This window comes from Natrix helvetica (genome assembly GCF_964273705.1).
Source record: "Natrix helvetica genome assembly, chromosome: 1".
NCBI classification, from domain to species: Eukaryota; Metazoa; Chordata; class Lepidosauria; order Squamata; family Natricidae; genus Natrix; species Natrix helvetica.
Genome location: NC_138548.1, coordinates 357,098,884 through 357,125,637, shown reverse-complemented (window position 1 = coordinate 357,125,637; position 26,754 = coordinate 357,098,884). Strand labels below are relative to the sequence as shown.

The 26,754-nt window shown below is 44.8% G+C and overlaps 3 protein-coding genes across 2 annotated transcripts in view; all 3 read right to left on the bottom strand.

The window, feature by feature from the left end:
- Positions 1-19,156, bottom strand: part of LOC309384290 (uncharacterized protein) — a 185,993-nt gene extending 166,837 nt beyond the window's left edge. Inside the window, exon 1 of the mRNA XM_081937611.1 lies at positions 17,559-19,156. Within this exon, the coding sequence (XP_081793737.1) occupies positions 17,559-18,421 (863 nt within the window). The 5' untranslated portion in view covers positions 18,422-19,156. The remainder of the gene's footprint in view (positions 1-17,558) is intronic.
- LOC309384276 (uncharacterized protein) overlaps positions 1-26,754 on the bottom strand; it is a 259,594-nt gene that overhangs the window by 179,497 nt on the left and 53,343 nt on the right.
- Positions 18,512-26,754, bottom strand: part of LOC309384227 (uncharacterized protein) — a gene marked incomplete at its 3' end in the record, with an annotated part of 83,442 nt that continues 75,199 nt past the window's right edge. Inside the window, exons 3-4 of the mRNA XM_081937468.1 lie at positions 19,130-19,286; positions 18,512-18,950 (exon numbers count right to left, since the gene is read on the bottom strand). Coding sequence (XP_081793594.1) covers positions 18,512-18,950; positions 19,130-19,286 — 596 coding nt within the window. The remainder of the gene's footprint in view (positions 18,951-19,129; positions 19,287-26,754) is intronic.

Below are 26,754 nucleotides of genomic sequence, written 5' to 3'. Positions count from 1 at the left end.
CTGGTGAACCACCAAACTGGATCTTTGACTGAAACCTTTCCCACAATCAGGACATTCAAAGGGTTTCTCTCCTGTGTGAGTCCTTTGGTGTACTCTCAGTTTGGAACTCTGACTGAAACATTTGCCACAATCATAACATTTAAAGGGTTTCTCTCCTGAGTGAGTCCTCTGGTGTGTCATCAGGTTGGAAATCTGACTGAAACCTTTCCCACAATCAGGACATTCAAAGGGTTTCTCTCCTGTGTGAGTCCTCTGGTGATTTACTAGGTGAGAACTCTGACTGAAACCTTTCCCACAATCAGGGCATTCAAAAGGTTTCTCTCCTGTGTGAGTCCTCTGGTGTTTAACCAGGTTGGAAATATGAGTGAAACATTTGCCACAATCAGAACATTAAAAGGGTTTCTCTCCGGTGTGAGTCCTCTGATGAATCACCAGCTCAGAATTCTGACTGAAACTTTTCCCACAATCAGGACATTCAAAGGGTTTATCTCCTGAGTGAGTCCTCTGGTGTACTACCAAGCTGGACCTTTGACTGAAACATTTCCCACAATCAGGGCATTCAAAGGGTTTCTCTCCTGTGTGAGTCCTCTGATGAATCACCAGCTCAGAATTCTGACTGAATTTTTTCCCACAATCAGGACATTCAAAGTGTTTCTCTCCTGTGTGAGCCCTCTGATGATTTACTAGGTGAGAACTTTGACTGAAACCTTTTCCACAATCAGGGCATTCAAAAGGTTTCTCTCCTGTGTGAGTCCTCTGGTGTTTAACCAAATGGGAATTCTGACTGAAACATTTGCCACAATCAGAACATTCAAAGGGTTTCTCTCCGGTGTGAGTCCTCTGATGAATCACCAGCTCAGAATTCTGACTGAAACCTTTCCCACAATCAGGACATTCAAAGGGTTTCTCTCCTGAGTGAGTTCTCTGGTGTGTCATCAGGTGCGAATTTTGTCTGAAATTTCTCCCACAATCAGGACATTTAAAGGGTTTCTCTCCTGTGTGAGTCCTCTGATGGTTTACTAGGTTAGAATTGCTACTGAAACGTTTCCCACAATCAGGGCATTCAAAGGGTTTCTCTCCTGTGTGAGTCCTCTGATGTTTAACCAAATCGGAATTCCAACTAAAACGTTTGCCACAATCAGAACATTCAAGGGGTTTCTCTCCTGTGTGAGTCATTTTGTGTTTCGCCAGGCTTAAATTTCAACTGAAATATTTGCAACAATGAGGACATTTAAAGGGTTTCTCTCCTGTGTGAGTCCTCTGGTGTATCACCAACTGGGAATTTGCAAAGAAAGTTTTCCCACAATCAGGACAGCTATATAATCAGGACAGTTATATGATTTCTTTCCTATCTGCATCCTCTAGTGTACCACCACAATGGAAATTTTACTGAAAGTTTTCTAACAATCAGCACATTCAAAGGGTCTTCTCGTTGAGTCTTCTGATGTATCACCAAGTTGCCATGCTTGCAAAATCATTTACTACATTCAGAGCAGTTATAGGGCTTCTCTCCTGTGTGGGTCCTTTTGGGGAGAGGGAGCGGTTTATAAATCTAAATAAAGTAAAGTAAAAGTAAAGTAAGTCATGAAACACAAGGGAGCTGATCTAACTAAATCTTTTCCCACATTTGGATAATTTATATGGCTTTCCTCCAGAGTGGATCCTCTTATACATAATATGTGATTTACTATGTGTGCTTTTCCCACAACAGGCACACCTATGGAGCTTTTCCACTCCTGAGGTTCTTGAAGAGGTCAAAAATACATGTTACATGGACCTTTGATTCAAGCTAATGTTTTGTTGCTCACAGGGCAAGGCCTGCATTACTGTCTACCTTTTGTGGCCATCCAATTGTCTTTTTCCTCCCCTCTGACTTCTAGATATTTCCTTCTTTTTCTAAATTGAAAAAATAACCTCATTTGACCTTTTCATGTACTCTATTGTTCAGTTCTGCATACTCTACTTTTTCCAGTTTGAAATCTCTTCTGAATTTTCTCCCCTTTGTCTCCCACCAGCTGGGGAAAGAGAAGAATTGTGTGCTTTCCTGAGGGCTCAATTTGCTTTCACTTTCAAAATTGCTGGTTATTCTCAGTTGTCCGTAGTCCTCTTATTGGTATCCTCTTCATCTGTAAGATTTAAATAAAAGTGTAAGTTTAAAATTGTTTCTTTATGAAATGGTTGCAGAAGATGTGAAAAAACTATAGATTACAAGTAAAAAGCAAACATGCCACAATGCTGAAATAGCTTCTAATGTTTTTTTAAAAAGAATTTTATTGGTTTTTACAAATATTTATAGGAAGGGGTAGATAGGTACAAAAAAAATTTTCACAGCTACATCGTGCGAAAGGTAGAAATCCCCCCAAATCTCACAACTTTTACCAAAAAAAAAATAAAGATCAAAAATTAAGAGATAAACATTGGCAGCTTTTTGTTTTACATTGTATCAACAATATATTCAATCATCTTATATGTCACTTCCAACAATTACATTATAGCAACAATTGCAATAATGTTTCAAACTTATTTTTGTGACCTGAGTCTTTTCAATATTGCTTCCTCCCCCCTATCTTCTGGCAGAGCCACGGCCCCTCCCTCCTTCATATCTTGTGTAGTGTCCCCTGTTCCATCTAGAAAGGCACTGTGTTTTTTAATGAAGGCCTCTGCCTCCACAACTGTGTTAATTCTAATTCTACAGCCCTCCCAAAAAATCAACATTCCTTCTGGCAATAACCATCTAAACAAAACTCCTTTATATATAATTTCTTTGATAAAAAGGAATATTTCTTCCTCTTATCTCTTACTTTCTTCGGAATTTGTTTAAGAATTGTTATTTCTTTATCTTTATATTTTAATGGTCCCACCCTTTGAGCTCCTAAGACCTCATCTCTTGTAGTCTTTCTAAGAAATTTAACATGTACTTCCCTTGGGACATTGTGTGTTCTAGCATATGCTGAATTGATTCTATAAATCAAATCAATATCCCACCATACCTGTTGTTTATCTCTTTTAATGTATTCTGCTAAAGTTGTGGTCATAATCTCCTTGAGATCCTCATTTTCTGTCTCTGGTAAGTTTTGAAATCTAAGGAAAAAAGACATTCTTTCAAATTCCAGCTTTATCACATGATTTTCAAATTCTCTATTCCCCTTCTAGACTATCTTGACCTCATCCCTCAATCCAGTCGTGTCTTCCTCCAACACATCTATTCTCTGTTTATTTTGTGTTGCTTGTTGTTGCGTTTCTCTGAGCTGTTCATTTAAGTCTGCCAGTTGTTTTTTCAGTTCGTCTTGTCCCTTCATAATAGTTTGAAACATTTGGGCAACAGATAAGTCCTTTGAACTCTCTTCAGTTATTTTAGGTTGTAGAAATGAGGCCATTTGTGTCTGTTGTATAATCGGGCTAGACGTAGAAGATGTCGGGGCCAAAGATGCCTTACCAGGCGGTGGCTTTTTAGGTCCCATATTAAGTTCAGAGATAGCTGTAAGTCTTATACGGAAGAAATGGCATCTGTGGAGGGATCGTGGAGACAAACAAGCCCAGAAGTGAAAGTTAGTCCTCCTGTACAGCTACAAGCCAGGGGATATGAATCAAGTACTCCAAATCCAAGGGGACCACATAAGAAGAGAGGCTCCAGGAGATCTCCGGGGTGTAAAGTAATACAAAGCCAGAAATTCTTTCAAAAGGAAACTTCATTCGTAAAAGCAAAGAAGAAGGAGGAAGTTGGCCATCTTGGCACCGCCTTCACAGGGGACCAAGGAGGAACATGTCCAAAGTTTCCATAAGGTAGTTTAAGAAAACAACTCAGCAGTCATCTCTTGCAATTGTAGCAAAAATCATTCTCCCAATGCAAGTGGAAGTGAAAGTTAGCTTTTAACTCTCTCTCCTCCGAGTGAGAGAGATATTCCGAGTGCTGCCTTTTTCCAGGGGGGTGGTGGAAAATCCCCCCCTCCAATCTTAACACTTCAAAGGATTGAATCCACAATTTAGAGAAGCTGCTGTTCATCAATTAAGTAGATTTAAAAGAGATCGAGGGAAACTTCTCACCTCACCGCACTTCAGCTGTAGCGTCTAATTCATTCTTTCCTTCCGGAATCCGATCGGCGAAGGCGCACAGCAACAGCGCTCAGCGCCGCCATGCACCCCCCACATTCCCCAGTTCCTGAGGCGAAACTGGAAACCCCCCTGTGGCTGCTGCCGATCCATGGGGTCTCAGCAAGCCGCCCTAGTGCAGGGAGCCCCTCCAGGCCCCCTGTGCTCCGAAAAGGAGCCCAGCGAAGAGACGAGCAGCGGACGATGTAAAAAGCAAGCATGCCACAATGCTGAAATAGCTTCTAATGTTAATTATGATTCATTTGACACACTGAAGTTTACTGAGATCCAAGTTCAAATATACATTCAATCACGAAATACACTTGTTGACTTGGGTCCATCACAAATTCTTCATACTGCAATTATTGGGTAGAACCTCTGTAGTTTAAATAAATGTTTTACCAAACATGCTATTTCTCTTTCACACTTTAAATGTTATAACTGAAATTCAATTTAAACTATGGCAGATAGACATCTCTAAGTTTATATGGAAAGGGGATAAAACAAAAAATTAAACATTAGTTATTGCAATATGCAAAGGAAAGAGGTTTGAGTTGACCAGATTTGAAATTGTACTTTGATGCTTGTTTTCTGGTAAAAAGAGTGAGGGACTCTTCAAAATAAGAGCTTCCTCGAGCTTGACAGGCACGAATAAAGATTTTGATGGCAAAGCACTTTATGGGTATGGTAAGGTTAAAGCAAATGTTGATTCCTTCCTCTTTGGGTGTCTCCCCAGGAACTTTTTAAGAAAAGAAATGGTGGCAAGGCCAGACTGGTAGACTTATGGTCAAATAATATCATTCAATTATCATGACCCTATCTTCAAATCTACAATTTGGAATCAGAAGGATGTTTGTCATTGATTCATATATTTACAATTGAAGGAAATATTTGAACTAGTTACTAGACAAAAAGAGTGAGGGATACGATTTTGTGAAAAATGAATTGGAAATTGGAAATGAATTGTTGAACATATTACATCTAAGGTTTATAAACTGCTGTTGAAATTGAACTTGCAGAATGTGTATATAAAGCATTGTATGATTCAGTGGGTGAAGAACTTTGGATGTAATATAATGTTTCAACACTGGAAAAATATAACAGAATTAGAGTTCAAAGGGACCTTGGAGGTCTTCTAGTCCAACCCCCTGCTCAGGCAGGAAGTTCTATGCCAAATGGTTTTATGAGTTTAGTATCTAACATTGAAGAAATTCTCAAGAATGGATAAAGGCACCTTGAATGTTGGAAATGTAAATAAGAGATTTTATCATTTATGGTGGACATGTGACATAGAAATATTGGAGTAGGATAAAGAGACTATAAAGATAAAAGCAGAAAGTTTTCTTTTAGTGGATAAAGAACTTGGAAAAAAATGAAACTTTGATGTTAAATGTGTTGATTGAATCAAGAATGCTATATGCACAAAAATAGAATATTTTCACTTCCACAATGAATGAATGGCTGCAAAACCTGATGGAGTTAGCAGAGATGGCTAAATTGACTGCTTTGAATAAAGAAAAGAACAGGATTAATTTGAAAACCGCTTTTGGACTTTGTTTGTGAGATAGGAAAAAAATGAAAGTTTGATTTTGGATTTTGTTGATTAGGTAAGTTTGTTGTTATAGAAGGGGCTAGTTTATATTATCATACAAAATGTAAATAGTTGAGGTTTTATATTATTATTCTACTGCATCCAAAGAGTCAGAAGACAATGCTTTTCTTTTTCCTGTCCCCTTTCACATTCACTTTCCTGTCTTCCTCTTTTCCTTCCATTTTCCATTATTTTTATTTCTTCATTGCACTTCTGTATTTTAAATTTTATATTTTGATGAATTAATAAAATATTTCTTAATTAATTAATAAATTAAATTAATAAAAACAAATTATTTGCACCCTAAAGGATTATTATGAAATATATCTAGAAGTGCTGGGGATGGATTATTCAATTGTAGATAGAGGCATACAGACAGAAGTACAAATACACACACTTATAAATATGTGTATATGTGGAAAATCCATGTGTTCTCAGCCTGAAAGCTGTCCGAAAACCCAAAATGGTTACAGTCAAACCTTCTGTGCTAATTTTAGAGATGTGGGTGCTTTAATTGATAAAATGATGCCTAAAGACTCTGCAAGATTTGAAACACCAGTTTTGCCATGGAAGTCCTCAGTTCCAAGTAAGAGCAGAAAACACTGTCCACAACCACACTGGTGACATTCCTATTGAAGCAGTCCTCACTTACTGACTGCATCAATGTCACTAAGCAGCCCCATCAGGAAGCATGATATCACAGGACAGTGCCAACTTACATCTGTTCCTCTGCAGTTGTTAAGCGAATCATTGTGGATTTTTAAAGGCAAGTACACCTGACTGTGGCTTGCAACTTCCTGCTGGCATCCCCACTGATTTTGCTTGACAGAATCTAGCTGGAAAGGTCACAACTGGGGATCCCGAGTGTGGGATGCTGAAACCATCATAAATGTACACCAGTTGGCAGAACCCAAATTGTTGCAAATGCTTTTCTGCCATTTCATAACCACAGGAACTGCTGACTTAGAGGTGACATGTATCAATACCTGAGGTGCTGCCACAAAGAAGAGAAGATTAAGAACTTCTCCAAAGCACCAGAAGACAAGACAAGAAGCAACTGATGAAAACCAAGGAAGGACAGAAGCATTTTAGAAAGAAAAAGAAATCTCCTGACAGCGACCAGTGGAACGGCTTCCCTTCCCAAGTTGTGGGTGCTCCTCCCTGGAGGCTTGGAAGGAGATAATGGAGAGCCATTTGGTCTAAGTTCTGGTGCTTGAGCAGGGGGTTGGACTGCATGATCGCCAAGCTCACAAGCAACTGCGTTTGTCTATCTTCCAGTTGCTTCTCTGCTTCTATGCTGTGGAGGAAATCAAGCAGCCTTTCTTGCTCCCAGCCTCTCCTCCAACCTGTCCTCGACTCACCCACCAGCTACTGCTGCTTCGATTCTTGGAGGAGCAGAGAAGCTACTCAGATCACCACCTTCCTCCTGTCAGCGATCCAGTAGATCCTGCACTTTTCTCCTCTCCTTTCTAGCAATGCAGCACTTGATGGTTTTAACTCCTTAAAGCTCAACCCCAGATGCCTTCACGGCTTTCTAGGCGCCAATGCTGCCCATCTGAACTCCATCTCCCGATAGGAGGGGGTAAAACACTCTCCTCCCGTCTCTGCCTATTAAGGCGTTTGCAAGACGTTTGCACTGATTACATGCCATCAAGTCATTTTCCACTCCTACCAACCGACCTTTGCAACCGATGCAAGTGAAATAGTGAAAGGTGATATAGTGAAAGGTGACACTAAATAGCTTGTGAAGATTAGCTATGCACTGAGGCGTAAACGTTCATGAAGTTCTTATAGAATTACATAAGAAGAGTTGGAAGAAACCAACTCTCTAAGTAGGAGACCTTCTACCGTTCTGTACAAATGGCTGTCCAGTCTCTTCTTTAAAAACCTCATTGACGGAGCAGCCACAATTACTGGAGGCAAAGCATTTCCACGGATTGATTGTTCTCACTGGAAGGAAATGTCTCCTTGATTCTAGGTTGGATACCTTTTTGATAAGTCTCCCCCTGTTACTTCTTGTCCTGCTCTCAGACTCCCAGCCTCTCCTCCGACCTGACCCCAACACACCTTCCAGGTGTTGTTTCGACCCTGGGAAGAGCACAAAAACCCACCAACTTCCTCCCGAGTGGTCCGGAAGAAGTTCCTCTCCTCCCATCCATTCTAGGAACGCTATACTCTATGGTTTTAACTCGTATAAACTCAACCACATATACCTATTAAAGGCTTTCTAGTCACTGATATATGACTGCCATCTCCCACTAGGGGGCAAAAGAACACGCTTGTTCTGTCTCTAACGTGTTTGTAGGATGTTTTCACTGATTAAATGTTATCAAGTCGTTTTCGACTCCTAGAAACCTACCTTTGCAACTGATCCATGTGAAATACTGAAATGTGATACTAAATAGCTTGTGAAGGTTAGCTATGCACTGAGGAGTAAACGTTCATAAAGTGCTTATAGAATTACATAAGAACAATTCGAAGAAACTAATTCTCTAAGCAGGAGACCCTCTACCGTTCTGGACAAATGGCTCTCCAGTCTCTTCTTTAAAAACCCCATTGACGGAGCAGCCACAATTACTGGAGGCAAAGCATTTCCACGGATTGATTGTTCTCACTGAAAGGAAATGTCTCCTTGATTCTAGTTTGGATACCTTTTTGATAAGTCTCCCCCTGTTACTTCTTGTCCTGCTCTCAGGCACATTGGACAATGGATCCACCGCCTTTTTTCTGTGTCAGCCCCTCAGATATTGAAAGACTGCTATGATGGCATCCCTACTCCTGCTCTGTGTTAGACTAGACACATCCAGTTCCTGCGATAGTTCATAGGAGGAGAAAGAAAGAAATTACAAGGAGGGCATGTATTGTCAGAGAAGCAGGGAAATAATAGACCTAATTTATTGTCCACCAGAAAATAATTTAGCTGACCTCATGACAAAACCATTAAGTATACAAAAACACAAAGGTCTTGTGAAACGATTTGGTTTAAATGCTGTCCAGCTATAAATTAGAGGGGTCTTAGGATATTAAATTTAGTAGCTGAAACAGTTAAATTGGACAATGGGCAGGAACAGAGCAGTTGAATGGATTGCTAGCTTCTGCATGAGGCAATCTACGCTATGGATTGGTTGCTGTAGGTGGAAAGGGGGAGTTTCCCAGTTTTCCCGCTTTTTTTGTTCTGTGTGCTCTGTATGCTCTTTGGAATTACCTCAGGATGTTCCTGTGTTCCTGCCCATCTTGTTTGCTGTAAATGTGTTAAATATATTTATTCATATATAAAACTACAAATTTGTCCCAATGTCACTGATTTCATTTAGGAAGTTGCTGCATCATTCCCTGACAGAGGACTATCTCTATTACACCCAGACAAAAAAGGCATTTGCAGTGGATGCCATTTGCTGGAAGCATGGGGGGGGGGGGGGATAATCATTGTCGTATCCAGCTGGTTGATCACCCAGAAGGATATAAGGGATCGTGGTGAGGAAAAACAAATTTCTCCTCTGGGAGATTTCCTTCCTCTGGGACTGATGGAAGCATTTAGGATTATGAGCATTCACAAATGGATGGATCTGTCCCCAATGAATCCCTTTATGAGCCTAAACTCTTCCCAAGGAGTTCCCACAGGCAGCACAGCCATTTCTTAAAAGCCCCCTCACCATGGTTTGGAAACCGCAGGATGGTTGGGAGAAGGCCGAAGCAGATGTGGCTGCTACAGATTTGGAGTTAACAGACTCAATGCGTGACGAATTGTACTTTTTAAGGAAGATAGGGAAATGACAGAAGGAACGGATGGTAAATAAAGCAACCCAAACTGTATAATTATTAAATGAAATAATAAATATATATGAATGACAAATGTAAAGAAGAATAACAATTATGTGAATGAAAAAAAAACCCAAACTACCATCATCCATGTACCAACCTGAAGCTGTATGTTCTTCTTGCCTTCTAGGTGCTCACTGAGAAAGGATTTTTCAAAATGACCATCCAATCATTAGTATTTCTTTTTTTTAATTAAAAAAAGTTTTATTGGTTTTTTAAAAATTTACAAGGGAAAAAGTAGTGGAAAAGGTATACAAATTTTGGCAGTTGCAAGGTGTGGTAGGCGCCCCCTCCCTCCAGACTCATAGTATACATCTAAGTAAAAATCACTAATACATAGTTATATATAGTCAGCATGTTAATTCCATTGGTACTTTCAATCAGTTTAATACATAGTAGTATATAGTCCACATGTTAATTCCATTGGTACTTTCGATCAGTTTATGTCAAAAAGATTTTCTTATTCATTTTTGTGATCTGAGCTTTCTTGGTATTGCCCCATCTCCCCCCGCCGACAGAGCTCCGGCCCCTCCCGTGTCCTGCATATCTGTTGTAGGATCTTCTGTTTTTTCTAGGTGTGTTTTGTTTTCCATAAAGGCCTGTGCCTCTATGGGTGTATTGATTCTAATTCTTGTCTCCTCCCAGAATATTAACATACCTTCAGGCATCAGCCATCTGAACCACACCCCCTTCTGGTATAATTTATTCGCTAATTGCGAATAATTTTTTCTTTTTTCCCTCACTTTCTTGGGGATCTGCTTCAGGATGGTTATTTCCCTATCTTGGTATGTCAAAGCTTGCCCCCTTTGTGCACCCAGAATTTCATCTCTTGTGCATTTTCTAAGGAATTTAATATGTACCTCCCTGGGTACGTTATTTGTTCTAGCATAGGCTGAGTTCACTCTATAAACCAGATCTATCTCCCATTCCATCTGTTGTTTTTCTTTATGAATGTATTCAGCCAAAATATTTGTCATGATGTCCCTTATGTTTTCATCATCTGCTTCCATCACATTTTGAAATCTAAGGTAAAAGGACATTCTCTCAAACTCTGTTTTCATCTGTTGGGTATCAAGTTCTTTGTTTCCCTTCTGCACCACCTCCACCCCCTCCCTCATCTCAGCCGCCCCACCCTCCAGAAGGTCCAGTCTCTGTGAATTCTTATAAATTTGGGCCTGATTCTCTTTAATTTCTTCTTTCATCTCCTTTAGTTGTTTCTTGATTTCCTCTTGTCCCTGTAAAAGTTGCTGAAGCATTTGTTGGAAGTCCATCTCTGTACTTTTAGGTTGCATCAGGTCTGTTATCTTTGATTGTGTAGCAGGGCTGGAAGTTGCTGATGTTGGGGCAGAGGTAGCAAAGCCAGGCTTTCCAGGAGGTGGTCTTTTAGGAGGCATTGTTTGTAGAATAAAGAGTTCAGTCAGCGTAGAGAATTGACAGTCAGAACGGCAGAGCAGCCAGAAGAGTCCAGGAGGCAGAAGGTCCAGGCAGAAGAGAGTTTCTCTAATCACCCTGGCAGTAGAGCAAAGTTTTTCACTCCAGGGAGTTCAAAGAGTAGCAATCCACAAGAGATTTATCTGAGTAGCACAGAGACAAAGACCGGAAGCCTGAATTTTTAAAGGTGGAGTCAGGTTTCACAGTTCATGAAGACAACGGAAGTGTGCCATCTTGCCCTGCCAGCTTCGGGTTTAGAGGCATAACGAAGTTTTCAAAGTTCTCAAAGTTTTCAGATCATCAGTATATTATGAGGTTAAGTTCAAAGAAAATCACTTTAAGAAGGGGTGTGGCATCATTGGTTGGCTCTCCCCCCTCCTCCTTCCCCTGGGGCTGAGAGCAAAATTGTTCCAAGCCGCCTGTCCGAGGGGGGGGGGAATCCCCCTCCCTCCAGCCGCGCCTCTCAAGTCAGCCGAAAGGTTTTAAACTGCTGGTAAATTCTTCAAGTCAGTAAAGGGAGTGGAGGGGGGTCTGTGCCTCACCGCACCGCAGCTGCTTCCTTCTGCTTGCTCATTCTCCGCCCAGCCTCTCAGCGGACGCCCACGCGTCCTCCGATCTGCTCCCCGGTGCCTTGGGCGAGGCGGGGGACTTCCCGCCGGCCGCCGCCAATCCAGGGATCCCCCGCGGTGCCGCCCCTCTGGCAGGACGCCTCTGCGGGGCGTTCTGTGCCCCCCAAGAAGTGGGGAAGCCCACTGGGGAGCTGGAGCGAGCAAACACTTGCCTGTCGCCGTCAGCCGCCGGAACCGGAAGTCCCAATCATTAGTATTTCTTATATAGTATTGTATTAACACGCTCTGATGCTAAGGAGTTACACATTCTATTCCCCCTCCCCACCTGAAAACAATTCTGTTGCAACTGCCGGTTGCCTCACATTCCGTTACCTCAGTTCAAACTGGCAGAGGTTCCACTCCACTCAGGAGCAGCCTGGGATTCCTTACAGTACTAAACGTCAGTACCTCACCAAAATATGTATGCCTTGCATCTCTGGAAGTGCTTCCAAACTCAAGGCGGTGGGAGAGATATTCCCTTATGACTTTCAATCATCAACCACCACTGAGTCAACGGATTGTGAACTGAATTTCTCCTGCATAGTGTCCCAGCACCAACTCACTTCTGACACTGACCTTCTCAGGTCAGACGAATCTGTTCCTTTTACTGTAACACCAGTTAAGGGAAAAAAGTGGAAAATATAGGAAAAGATTTACAGATGCAATTAGGAGAACACAAGTAAGGGAAGCTGCAAAAAAGTATTGTCAAAGTCATCCTGAAGTCAATAGGGAGGCTGTAAAAAAATAACCCTTACGTTAATTGGGCAGCTACAGCTAAATACAATGAAAAGATATCACAAATCAGATCAATGCCTTGTACTGATAAATATTTGTCTGGTTTTAAATATTGATTACTCCAGGGAAAAGGTCATTGATCTCAGACCTTGGTTACCCTGTGCCTGGTGCCGTGCCCTGAAGTAGCAGGATGAGACTCCCAGGATGTGCTGCAGTGGCAGTAAAGTCCAGCTCCCTCCCCTTGAGCCCTACCCTGAACTTTTACACAGCCTTCTCACCCACCAGTATCCAATGGCAGAGCATTTTCTTTCTGCTGCCCAGAAGTACAATGGATGTGTCAGATCCCTAATGTGATATTGCCATTCAAATGAAGGGAGGGGGGATCATGGGGGATAAGCTGTATTTTATAACCTTTTTCCTGGCACCTAAGTGCCCTGTCGTCCTCTCACTTCCTTTGGAATGTAATAAACATAGAGGGCCATGTGAGTTGTTTCAGGTTGTTGAAAGTGGAAGAAGACCCAGGAGTTGCTAATAAACTTGAAGATCCTGTCATCAAAGCCATCATCCCTTTTCTCCTCCACTCAATATTCCTACAGCTCTTCTCTATTAGGTTCATCTGCAGTGTTAAGGTAGCGAAACAGAGCAGTTTCTCCCTCTCCCACGTGACAATGACTCAGAAGCAGCTGCCACCAGCTAAGGCAAGTGTGACAAAATGGCAGCTGGTTCCACAAGTCCATCAAATGGCCCAGGGATGAATCCCGGCAGTGGGTTTCACAGGTTTTTGCCACCGGTTTGGGCATGGCGAGGTGGGGGGCATGTGACTGAATGGGTGGGGCCAATGTGATGTCACTCACGCCCACACCCACTCAGTCACATGATCCCCCACCACTATTTAGCCACAGACACCGAACCGGAGGCAAAAATTTCTCTTTTACAACCTTAATGTCCAAATTGACTCAAGAAGGACTGCTTTTATCGGCGGTACAACGTGCTCGCAACTCCTCCACATCTTGTCGGCTTTCCCCGCAGCCACGGCTGCTTCTACCTCAGCGCCAAACGGTCCGTGCCCCAACTACACACACCGCAATTGCACTGGTGGCACTCTGGCGGTAGCAGCCGAGTGAGGGAAGGAGAGGGGCTAGAGAACAAAGCAGGCAGCCAGAGCCACTGCTTCTTCCCAACAGTGAAACAGTCAAATAATTGGCTGCAGCCGTTCTCATCACCCAGGAAGATGGGGGGGTTCGTTGAAGGGCCTGGCTCCCGTCTTCCACTTGCTCCTCTCTACGGTGAACAAAGAAAATCTTCGTGGTGGCGCCTGGCCGCAAGCTGGCTAAAAGTCCATCACTGTTGCTGCCATTTTCTTCATGCACACACCCCCCTTAGACTTGCAAGTCAAAGCAGTGCGCATGCACAAAGAACATGGTGGCGAAGCCGGAGGATTTTTCCCCAACCGGAGGCCCTTTTGCCAGCCTGTGGCTGCCTCTTTGAAAGCTGCTTTATAAAGCGGCTCTCAAAGAGGCAGTGGCTGGCCGCAGGCCACCGAAAAGTTCTCCAGTCAGTGATAAAGTTGCTGCCGTCACCACCATGTTCTTCAGACATATGTGCATGCATGAAGAATATGATGCTGACGGAACTGATGCGAACTGGCTGAATACCACCTCTGAATGCCGGGCACTGAAAATAAGGGCTGGTTCCAGGACATAGCCATGTGGCCATGGGATATGTGTCTTGGCCTTCTTCACCAGCTTCAGAGGTCTTCAAAGGGTATGGAGCAAGAGGCTGGGAGGCCTGGTGGGGTGTGATTCATGCCTAAGGATTGCAGGGATGCAGCGGGAGAGCAAAAATGCCTTTGGGGGCCCTGTGGATGGAGAAAAGGCTTGTGGAGACCCTTTGGGGGAGGGAAACACCTATAGCAACCCTGTGTGAGAGGGCAAAGCTTGTAGGGATTCTGTGGAGAGGGAAAGGCTTGATAACAACAAAGAAAACAACAGATAGTACACCTTTATCAAATTAATATTTTCCATTTTTTCTCTCCAATCACAGATCTACTATTGAGATATCTTTCAGTAAAATGAATCAGGCCGAAACTTAAATAGTCAATTTCTCACCTACACTTCCAATGAGAGATCAAAAATGAAATTTAACCCTTCTCTAAACTCATCAACTTTTTCCTAATGTGGATTTTCTTGACTTTCTCTCCTGTGTATAAACCTACATTACTTATAGGTCATTTGTATAGTTTCTCTCTTGTACCGTGTATGTACTTGTACCAGCGGCGGTGGCCTGGGAGAGCTGCGCAAGGGCTTGGTGAAGCTGCGGGCGGAAGAGGCGCTCGCACAACCCCCTTCTCCAGCCGGGCAGAGCTCCATGCACTGACCTAGGGGGTATCACGAATGTGCAAAGCCGCGGGAGCTGGGGGGCGGGCAGAGCACCACATGGCTTGGCACCTTAGGGATTATCCCCTAGGTCAGTGAATGGCGCTCTTCCCGGCTGGAGAGGGGATTTCCCGGGCGGCTGCTCGTGAGCATGGTTACCTCATGGCTGCTTCGCCCCTGAGGCTGTGCCCAGCTCTTCGGGAGCCAGTTCACAAGGGAGCAGCTGCCCGGCAGCCCCAAAACAATAAGCCCTCCCTGATAATAAGCCCAATGGCATATTTCGTGGGGCAAAAGAAAATAAGCCCCTGTCGTATTTTCGGGGAAACACGGTATGTATCTTCTGGTGTCTCACCAGGATAAAATGATTACTGAAACTTTTCACACAATCCATACATTCAAAGGGTTTTTCTCCTGGGTGAGTTCTCTGGTGTATCACCAGGTTGGAAATCCGACTGAAACCTTTCCCACAATCTGGACACCTGTGCGGTTTCTTTCCTGTACGTGTGATTTGATGTTTCACCAAGATGGAATTCCTTTTTAATTTTTTTAAGCACAAATAATACAAACAGTACATATACAACTGAATACAAAAAGGAAAGACAAAAGAAAAAGGAAAAAAAACATATTACAGTGCACCCGAACCCCCAGGAGACCTTTCGCCCCCTTATATTTCTTAGATATACAATATATTCCAATTATACCCTTACACCCTCCTAAACAACATATATTCTTGAGTAGGTTTATTCCCTTTGCCTTCCACCAACACTGATTTTATAAAATCCCCCCATATTTCATTATAATTATTTACCTTAATCATCCCTTTTTTAAGTTTAATTTCTGTTGTTAATTTATCATTTGTTGCCATACTCCAAATTTCATTATAGCACTGGCATTAGCCGGTATCTCCATTTTTTCCATAATTCCACCAAGTTTTTTAAAAAGGAATTTTGTATCCTCCTTACCATTTTTTAATACCCTTTTTAAACCAATATGTTTCTATAAGAAAGTGATGGCGAACTTTTTTTGCCTCGTGTGCCGAAAGCACGTGTGCATGTGCTATTGTGTGCATTCACGTGGCCACACCCATAAATTAATGCCCCCAATGCCGTGCCCCCTGCGCATGCATGTGTAACAGCCCCCCACTGCTCTGTGCATGAGTGTGAACAGCTTTCTTGGAGCCTGGGGAGGGCGAAAACAGCCACCCATGCTCCCAGGAAGACCTCCGGAGGCTGGAAATGGGCGTTGGTTGTTACCTGATCTGCTCTTTCTTCTGTGAATTGGAGACAGCAGCCAGACTGGGTTGCTCTGTCCAGTAACCAACTGGACTGAGTCTACACTTGTGATGTCATCGAGCCCTGGTGACTCCTCCCAGTTTAGATGAAGTAGACTGTAGACTCAAGTGATAATTGGGAAACAAAAAAATAACTGCCAAAAGCGTACTCTCTCTCTGCACAAAAAGTTCCGGTTAGAGTGACTTATACTAGGGTGGGGCTGGCTGCTGTCTCCACTTCACAGAGAATGAGCATATCAGATAAAAACCAACACCCATTCTCCTATGATCGTGGAGACAGCAGCCAGATTGGAACGTACCAAAGAATGGTCTGTCCACTATGGTGGGGACAACAGAGTAAGGAACGTTAAGGTACGTGTAGTTGTTGCAGCACTCTGCGGCCAAAAGCTGCATCCGCCGGCACATACTTGTCTAATTTGTAGTGGCGTATGAAAACTGTGGGAGACGTCCATGTGGCTGCCTGGCAAACTTCAAAGTAGCCTGTGTAGACCATGCTGCCGTAGTTGCCGCACTCCGGGTAGAGTGGGCTGCAACGTTCTACGGGACCCGCAAGGACTGAAGTTCATAAGTCAATTTAAAATGGGCTCTGATCCACCGCCCCAGACTCGACGGTGAAGCCTTGGTTCCCAAAGACGCCTGGCGAAAAGAGACAAAGAGATTCCGAATGGCGGAGCGAGGCTGTGTGGTCGGCGTACATCAAGGGTGTGCCATTTACGCTCCCTCTTGTGACGAAGAGCCGGACAGAAATCAGGTAAGGTCAATTCTTGGCCCCTGTGAAATCGGCTATTGACCTTCAGCAGGAAAGTTGGATCAAGTCGCAAAACAACACGGTCTGGGTGGAATATGCACAGATCGTGCCTCACAGACAGGGCAGCCAAGTCTGAAATATGTCTAGCCGACGTTATAGCCATCAGAAACAAAATCTTGAGTGACAGCAATTTTAATGACGTGGACCTTAATGGCTCAAATGGAGAGGAAGTGAGAGCCTCCAGGACCCGTGGCAAATCCCAAGTAGGGTATCTATGGATGACAGGAGGCCAGAGGTTTGAGGCTCCATGGAGAAATCTCCGGATCAAGGGACGTATGGAAAGATGTTCTGAGAAAGAGTCATCTAGAACGGAAGACAAAGCAGCCACCTGTCGCCGTAATGTGTTTGGGGTGAGACCTTGATCAAGCCCTTTCTGTAAGAGGTCCAGCACTTGAGGAATGGAAGCCCTTAATGGATCAATAGAGAGGTTAGAACACCAGAGAGCAAACGCTCGCCACGTGGCATCATAAATACGATTCGTAGAACCCCTATGAGATGCCTGAATAATAGCGATGACATTGAGGGAGATGTTGTCAGCTGTTAAGGCTTGCTGCTCAATCGCCATGCGGTTAATTGCAGCCACTGGGGGTCGGGATGTAGGACTGACCCTTGATGAAAAGAGACCAGTGACCATGGAATGTGCCATGAGGGGGGAGATCGATAGTGTCACGAGGTTAGCAAACCAAGGTCAGCGCAGCCAGTGGGGCGCCAGGAGTAAGAGTTCTGCTTCCTGTTCCAACATCTTTTGTATTACTCTCTGGATGAGCGGGAGCGGCAGAAATACATATAGAAAACCCTAGGCCACTGGCACCTGAAAGCGTCTACCCCTTCTGCATTGGGGTCTACAAACCTCGAAAAGTACCTGGGGACTTGGTTGTTGTCCACTGTCGCAATCAGGTCTAGTACTGGTAGGCCGAATCGAAACGTGAGTCGATGGAAGAGGTCCGGGTGAACACTCCACTCCTCCTGGTCTATTCTGGCTCGACTCAGCCAGTCTGCCTGAACGTTGGAGGTCCCTGAGATGTGCTCTGCCCTGAGAGATGGTAGATGAGATTCCGCCCAATGGCATAACAGGTTGGCTTCTTGCATCAGCAGCCAGAACTGGGATAGCAGAAGCAGGGACACTTTGCAAAGGCGCAAGACCCTCTTGACTAACTCCCTGAGGCTGAGGATGCAGTCTTGGGACAGAAATACCCTCTCTGCCACGGTGTCTATGACGACTCCGAGATGTAAAATGTGAGTCCCGGGGACGAGGTTGCTCTTCTTGAGATTCACTCCTTCGGTGAAGGAGAGACCAAACGGAAGAGCTCGGTACTGGAAGTGCCTCCCCCCATAAGAGAACCGGAGATATCTTCGGTGGTCTGCGAAGATGGGAATGTGAAGGTAAGTTTCAGTCAAGACTACCGAGGTGAGGAAATCGCCCTTTCTGACTCCTGTAGGATGATGTGGAGGGAGTGCATTTTGAACCACTGATAAACGATGTGGCGGTTCAATGACTTTAGGTCCAGGATCGCTCTCCATCCCCCAGAAGCCTTTGGTACCACAAAGAGACGGGAATAAAAACCCTGACCCCTCTGATGGGGAGGGACCGGTTGGATGGCCCATATCTCTAGCAGATGTTGTGTGGCCCGATCCATTAGTAGCGTCTTGTGAGGGCACTGGGATATTGAGCATGGCACAAAGTGTTCCTGGGAGTGTGGAGAGGAATTCCAGGAGGCCGAATTTGACTGCTTTGATTACCCAACTGTCTGTTGTGGTCTCCTCCTAGCGGTGACCCCCTATCGGAAGAGAGTCCAGATAATCACTTGTGATTAGAGAAATGGCAGTTACCTCCTCCCCGGTAAGACTTCTTTGGGGGGAAACGTTGGGCGTTTTGGTTGGACCTGTTCTGATTGGATCCCTGTCTGGGGGTGAGGGACTGACGTTGTGGACGGGAGAAAGAAGATCCTCCATACATTGGCCGAAAGGGCGACCTTCTATAGAAAGTGAAGGGACGACTGTCCTGTTTTTTGTATACAAAGGAGAGGACTTGTCTTTATCTTTAGATTCTGTGAGGTAAGGATCCAAGGGAGCCCCAAAGAGATGAGTGCCACTGAAAGGGGAGGCTGCAAGGCGCCACTTGATACGAACATCCGCCTGCCATGGTTTGAGCCATAGCAGGCGCCTGGCCATGACCGAAGCGGCCATATCTTTAGAAGCAAACCTGGCAACGTTTAAGGAAGCATATGCTGAATATTCAATGGCAGCCCTAATCTTGTTCAGATCCCTGTGTGACCTGGTATCAGTGGGTGCAATGCAGCCCTGGAGAAAAAGGAAGTGGCTGTGGAGGCCCAAACTGCCCAGGCAGGAGCCTGATAACCTTTAACTAACGTTTGATCTGACCTTTTTTCCTCAGGCTTGAGTTCTTCAGGGGCTCCAGAGACCACTGTGGATGAAGACAAAGCCGCAACCGACACGTCCACTGGAGGAGTTTCAAGAAATTTGGTGAGTTCTGGAGCGACATTATAGCGGCATTTGTTGAGGCTGGTTGGTTGTGGACCTGTACCAGGGGAATCACACTGTCATTGGACCACATTCATGAAGATCTTTGGAGGTGGAATAATTTCTTTTTCTACTGTAGGTTCAAAGAAAAGAGTGTTAGGACGATCAGAGGAAGCTGGCACAGCAGCCTGCGTGAGGAGCCCATCAGCAATGCCTTGTTTTATGGCTTCTGAAATTATGGCTGCCATTTCTGTAGGGGAGGAGAGCAAAGCTGAAGGTACCCCTGTGCACTGAGTTGTGGGGAGGCTGGCTTGTTCAAAGGTGCGATTTCTTTTGAGAGGGACAACAAAGAAATTGCCCCTGGTGTCAGGCTCTATGGAGGAAGATGAGGCTGAAGAGGGCAACTCCCCATCTGAATCATCCAAGGATGGGCAAGGGCCCATGGGTGGTAACTCGGGGGGGGACCAGGGGAGGTAGCTTGATTCCCCATGGAAGGGGGAGAGTGGCCTGGAGGTCCTGGTTCGCCTGTTGCTTTTGGGCCTGCTGAAATTCCTTCTCTAAGGCCTTTTGTCTTCATTCCTCAGCTCTAGTAGAGGACTTGGAAGTTTTGGGAGTCTTCCCTGAAACAGGAGCCTCCTTAGCTACCCTTTTGTGGCTGCTCCTTACGCCCGATGGCCTTGCCTCCTCTAGGATTTTATCCGGTACAGTTACCACCCCAGGTTGCTCAGCCATGCTGCTAGATGCCAGCCCCAAAACAGGGAAGATAAGTTGGCAATGATCTCACCAGTCTTGCAGCCAGGCGCTCCTCTGCTCTGCGATTACCTCCGGTCGCTGGGCACTCAAAATGGCAGCCACCACTCTGCGTGCTTTTCCAAGCCGCTAGATGGCCGACATCGACTTCGTGCGCTTTTCCAAGCCGCAAGATGGCCACCGCTGCTCTTTATGACCGGTCGTCTCGCAGAATGGCCACTTCAGTCCAATGCTGCTAAGCGTGAAAGGGCTGGCCGCAGGGCTCTCTGATGGTTCCAGATGCCCAGGAGCGCCGAACACCTCTTTAAAAGAGCCTTGGAGCCGTAGCTTGTGAGCTGGGTTGTCTGACTGAGTTCAGATGGCATCCCGGAGCGTGCTCATGGTCGCAGACAGTCAGGTGGCTGAGAGAAAGCCTTGAAAGCAGATTTGAATCTCCCACTCAATAGAGCAGGGAAAAACATAAAATAAAAAAATATTTCAATTGGAAAAGAATTTGGGGAAAAATGCCAATTAGTGCGGAAAAAAAACCAAATTTTGAGCAGAAATCAATTCTCACAGCTAGTCCAAGTTGGACTGAGTCTAAACTGGGAGGAGTCACCAGGGCTCGATGACATCACAAGTGTAGACTCAGTCCAATTGGTTACTGGACAGAGCAACCCAGTCTGGCTGCTGTCTCCATGATCATAGGAGAATGGCCCATTTTCTGACTTCCGGAGGGTCCGGTAGATCAGTTTTTCCCCCTCCCCAGGCTCCAGATGCTTTATAGGAGTCTGGGGAGGGTGAAAACAGCCTCCCTGCCATCAAGAGGCCAGAACGGCCCATTTTCTGACTTCTGGTGGGCCTAGTGGGTCTGTTTTTCTCCCTCCCCAAGCTCCAGAGACTTTCTAGAAGACTGGAGAGGGTGTAAAACTAGAGGTTCAGGGAAGCATCTGGAGAATGAAAAACGTCCAAAGATCAAGGCCAAAAATCAGCTGGCCAACGCATGCGTATGAGAGAGACCTACCCCATACTTTTTAATGGTTTGTACCATAATGCTTTACTTATTCTTGCTCTCTTACCTCCATTACAATACACTTCCATCAGCTTCTATTTGCTTTAATTCTTGATCTGTGAATTTAATTGGGATCACCCAAAACAAAAAAATTATTTATTTATTTATTTATTCATTTATTTATTTATTTATTTATTTATTTAATTTCTAGACCGCCCCCTCTCCCCGGAGAGACTCGGGGCGGTGTACAGGAATAAATTTAAAACATACAAACAGTGGCAAGAAAATAGGGGCAGTCAGGCATAATACAGGTTATGTAGACAGTAAACACAAGGTCAATCAAAATGGACTCAAATGTCTATATACCAATGCACAGAGTATGAGGAATAAACAGGGAGAATTAGAAATTCAAGTAAAAGAGGGCAGATATGATATTATTGCCATTACAGAAACTTGGTGGGATGAAACTGACAAATGGAACATACAGCTAGAAGGATTTAAATTATTTAAAAGAAATAGACCAAATAAAAGAGGAGGTGGAGTTGCACTATATATAAGAAATAACTATGTCTCTACAGAAATAGAGCACAACAATAATGAGAACTATCTTGAATGCATTTGGGTCAATATTAAAGGTTGTGGGGGAAATGACATTGCCATAGGTCTATACTACAGGCCACCCAACCAAGCAGAGGAAGAAGATGAACTTTTTGCTAGTCAGCTAACTAAGGTATGTAGGAAGCACACCACAATAGTAATGGGAGATTTTAACTACCCTGACATCAACTGGGAAACAAACTCTGCACCAAGTGGAAGATCCAACAGGTTCCTAACAAACCTAGCAGACAACTTTGTTTTCCAAAAAGTAGAGAAGGAAACAAGGGGATCAGCCATACTGGACTTAATTCTCACTAACAGAGAGGAAATGATAGAAGGTGTTGAAGCCATAGGAACCCTGGGGGCAAGTGACCATGCAATATTGGAATTCAACATTATCCAAACACAAGTAGTAGAACAAAGTCAAACTAGAGTCTTGGACTTTAAGAAAGCTAATTTCAATAAACTTAGAGAGAGCTTGGGAAAAATTCCATGGATGAGAATCCTCGAGGGGAAAGCAACTCAGGAGGCTTGGGAAATTTTGAAAGGTGAGATTGGAAGGGCCCAGTCTAACACAATACCAATGAAGAAGAAAAACAACAGCTCCCAAAAGAAACCAGCATGGCTGCATAAACAACTATCTGACAAACTGAAAGACAAAAAAAGTAAGTATAAAAAGTGGAAGGAGGGGGACATAACTAAGGCAGAATATCAGCAAATAGCCCGAGCCTGTAAAGATGAAGTGAGGAAAGCTAAGGCTCACAATGAAGAAAGGCTTGCCACAAAAGTAAAAATTAACAAAAAAAGCTTCTTCCAACATGTTAAAAACAAGAAAAAAGTTAAGGAAACAATTGGTCCATTGCTAGGAGAAAGTGGCAAGAAGGTGACAAGCAACAGGGAGAAAGCAGAACTATTTAACTCATGTTTTGCATCTGTCTTTACACAAAGGGATAAAACAGTCCAACCTATCAAAAGCAGCACCACAAAATTAGGAACACAAATTGAAATAGGGAAGAAAATGGTAAGTGAGCACCTGTCTACCCTAGATGAGTTCAAATCACCAGGACCGGATGGATTACACCCCAGAGTTCTGAAGGAACTAGCAGACGAGATCTCAGAACCGCTGAATTATATCTTTCAGAGATCCTGGAACACCGGGGAACTACCAGAGGACTGGAAAAGAGCTGATGTGGTTCCCATCTTCAAAAAAGGGAAAAAATTAGATCCAGGAAACTACAGACCTATCAGCCTAACCTCAATACCAGGAAAGATTCTGGAAAAAATAATCAAGCAACGAATTTGCGAACACCTAGAAGCAAACAAAGTAATAGCCAAAAGCCAACATGGATTTGTCAAAAACAGATCATGCCAGACTAATCTTATTGCATTCTTTGATAATGTGACAAAATTAGTGGACCAGAGGAATGCCGTTGATATAGTTTACTTGGACTTCAGTAAGGCTTTTGATAAGGTAGACCATAACCTACTACTAGATAAAGTAGAAGAATGTGGGTTAGACAGCATCACCACCAGATGGATTGGTAACTGGCTGACCAACCGCACTCAACGTGTAGTTCTCAATGGAACTGCATCTACATGGAGGGAAGTATGCAGTGGAGTACCCCAAGGCTCTGTTTTAGGCCCAGTACTCTTCAACATCTTCATCAATGATTTGGATGAGGGAATAAATGGGGAACTCATCAAATTTGCAGATGATACCAAGCTGGCAGGAATAGCCAACACTCCAGAAGATAGGCTTAAGATACAGAAGGATCTTGACAAACTTGAACATTGGGCACTATCTAATAAAATGAAATTCAATGGTGAAAAGAGTAAGGTTCTACATTTAGGCAACAAAAACGGAATGCACAGGTACAGTATAGGTGATACCATACTCAGTAGTAGTAACTGTGAAAGGGATCTTGGAGTCCTAGTGGACAACCATTTAAATATGAGCCAGCAGTGTGCAGCAGCTGCCAAAAAAGCCAACACAGTTCTAGGCTGCATCAACAGAGGGATAGAATCAAGATCACGTGAAGTGTTAATACCACTTTATAATGCCTTGGTAAGGCCACACTTGGAATACTGCATTCAGTTCTGGTCGCCACGATGTAAAAAAGATGTGGAGACTCTAGAAAGAGTGCAGAGAAGAGCAACAAAGATGATTAGGGGACTGGAGACTAAAACATATGAAGAACGGTTGCAGGAACTGGGTATGTTTAGCTTAAGAGAAAGAAGGACTAGGGGAGACATGATAGCATTATTCCAGTATCTCAGAGGTTGCCACAAAGAAGAGGGAGTCAAACTATTCTCCAAAGCACCTGAGGGTAGAACAAGAAGCAATGGGTGGAAACTAATCAAGGAGAGAAGCAATTTAGAACTGAGGAGGAATTTCCTGACAGTGAGAACAATTAATCAGTGGAACAGCTTGCCTCCAGAAGTTGTGAATGCCCCAACACTGGAAGTCTTTAAGAAGATGTTGGATAGCTATTTGTCTGAAACGGTATAGGGTTTCCTGCCTAGGCAGGGGGTTGGACTAGAAGACCTCCAAGGTCCCTTCCAACTCTACTATTGTATTGTATTGTATTGTATTGTATTGTATCATACACATAGGTAAAAATCAAATTAAACAACCCCTGTACAATTTATAAAAAATAAATTTATTTATTTATTTTATTTGATTCAATTTATCAGTCGCGCCCTCTCCGCGAAGGGACTCGGGGCACCGTACAATCAAATATAAAGGCATGTGGCATGGAGGAGGTAAATACATCAAAAATTAACAATACAAAAAGTATTACACAGGCAGCCAGTGCAGCCCGCGCAGGAGAGGTGTTACGTGGGAGTAGCTAGAGACTCCCGAGACTGCCCGCGCGGCCGCATTCTGAACCAGCTGCAGCCTTCGGGTGCATCTCAAGGGGAGCCCCATGTAGAGAGCGTTACAGTAGTCTAGCCGGGACATCACAAGCGCATGAGTGACTGTGCGAAGGGCGCTCCGGCCCAATAGGGGACGCAATTGGCGCACCAGGCAAACCTGGTGGAACGCCCCCCTGGCCACGGCTGTCACATGGTCATCCATGGACAACCGGGTATCCAGAAGGATGCCCAAATTGCGTACCCGATCCACGGGGGCCAGACGTTCGCCCCCAATGGCCAGTGATGGGGTAAGCTGGTTGAACCGGGGCGCCGGTAACCACAGCCACTCAGTCTTGGACGGGTTGAGCTTGAGTCTGTTACTTCCCATCCAGATCCGTACGGCTTCCAGACACCGGGACATCACTTTGATAGCATCGTTGGGGTGGTTTGGGGTAGAAATGTACAGCTAGGTATCATCCGCGTACAGATGGTAGTCTACCCCAAACCCACGAATGATCTCGGCCAGCGGCTTCATATATGTATTGAACAGGAGAGGCGAGAGGACCGACCCTTGTGGCACCCCACAAGAGAGCGGCCTTGAGGTCGACCTCTGCTCGCCTGCCAATACAAATTGCACTCGGCCAGAGAGGTAGGAGGAGAACCACCGCAAAACGGTGCCCCTCACCCCAACCCCTCCAATCGATGCAGTAGTATACCATGGTCAATGGTATCGAAAGCCGCCGAGAGATCTAATAGGACCAGGATGGAGGAGCAACCCCCATCTCTGGCCCTCCAGAGATCATCCACCAACGCGACGAATGCCGTCTCCGTGCTATGGCCGGGCCGGAAACCGGACTGGCGCGGGTCCAGATAATCATTTTCCTCCAAGTGGCGCAGAAACAGTTGTGCCACCACACTCTCTACAACCTTCGCCAGAAAGCAAAGGTTGGAGACGGGACGGTAGTTGGCTAACAGAGCTGGGTCCAGGGAAGGCTTCTTGAGGAGGGGCCTCACCACCGCCTCTTTCAGGGCGGCTGGCAGAAACCCTTCACTCAAGGAAGTGTTGACTAACTCCTGGAGCCAGCCTCGTGTGACCTCCCAGGATGCCAGTACAAGCCAGGAGGGACATGGGTCCAATAAACATGTGGTGGCTCACAGTCGCCTACGCAACCTGTCCATATCTTCGGAAGCAACAGAGTCAAACTCCTCCCAGAATGGGACCTCACGACCCGCCTCCGACGTCCCTTCCAGACCACTAGTAGGGACCAACTCGCTTTGAATCTGAGCGATTTTGTCCTGCAGATACTCCCCAAATTCCTCTGCTCTGCCCTGCAGAGGAGCTTCCCGCGGCCTCTGTTGGAGGAGGGAGTGGGTCACCCCAAACAGGGCGGCAGGGCGGTTATCTGCGGACGCAATAAGAGTGGCACAATACTGACGCTTGGCCACTCTTAACGCCACAAGGTAAGTCCGTAAATGGGCTCTTACCTGAGTTTGGTCGGATTCAGAGCGTGATGATCTCCATCTGCTCTCTAGACGTCTCTTGTGGCGCTTCATCATCCTCAGCTCCTCGGTGAACCAAGGAGCCTGGGTGGTTCACTGCCGCAAGAGAGGCCGCAAAGGCGCCACCCGGTCCAAGGCCCCAGCGGCCACACTATTCCATGTAGCCACTAGGTCCTCCGAACGGGTGTGGGTCAGGGCTACAGGAAGTGGCCCGAGCTCCGTTTGGAACCTATCAGGTTCCATCAGGCGCCTGGGGCGGAACCATCTTGGGCACTCTGGTTCTGCCTCCCCGCGGTGGGGAGTAGCGGCTGGAAAGTCGAGCCAGAGCAGTGAGTGATCAGACCATGACAGGGGGGTGATACCTAAATCCCCTACTCCCAGATCACTCCTTGTCACGATGTTAAAAAGTTTGCTAGGCCTGAACTGAATGAATTGACACTCAAGAGTTAAGCTAAGAAAGAGTTATTGCGCAGGTCATAAAACTTCTTATCTGAAAGTGATTTATTGCGCATGCGTTACTCATTCCAGAATTCCTTTCTTCTTTGTTCGGCTGCCAACTTGGCAACCGGAGCTTTTTATTATCAAAATGTAACCATTAGTTATTTCTGTTTCATTTACTTTTTTTATTTTATTATTAAAGTTTGTTTATTAATTAGAATACTTCTTAAAGACTTTTATTTTTCTTAATATCTCAAAAGATATGCGGAAGGGAATCAGCCCGATCCATTGATCTCAGATTTCCCCAGGGCGTTTTTTTCCCCCTTACAACTTGGAATGCAGAGGTTGGTTTGATGATACCAGCTGAGATGGCTACAATTTATGGCTGTATTTT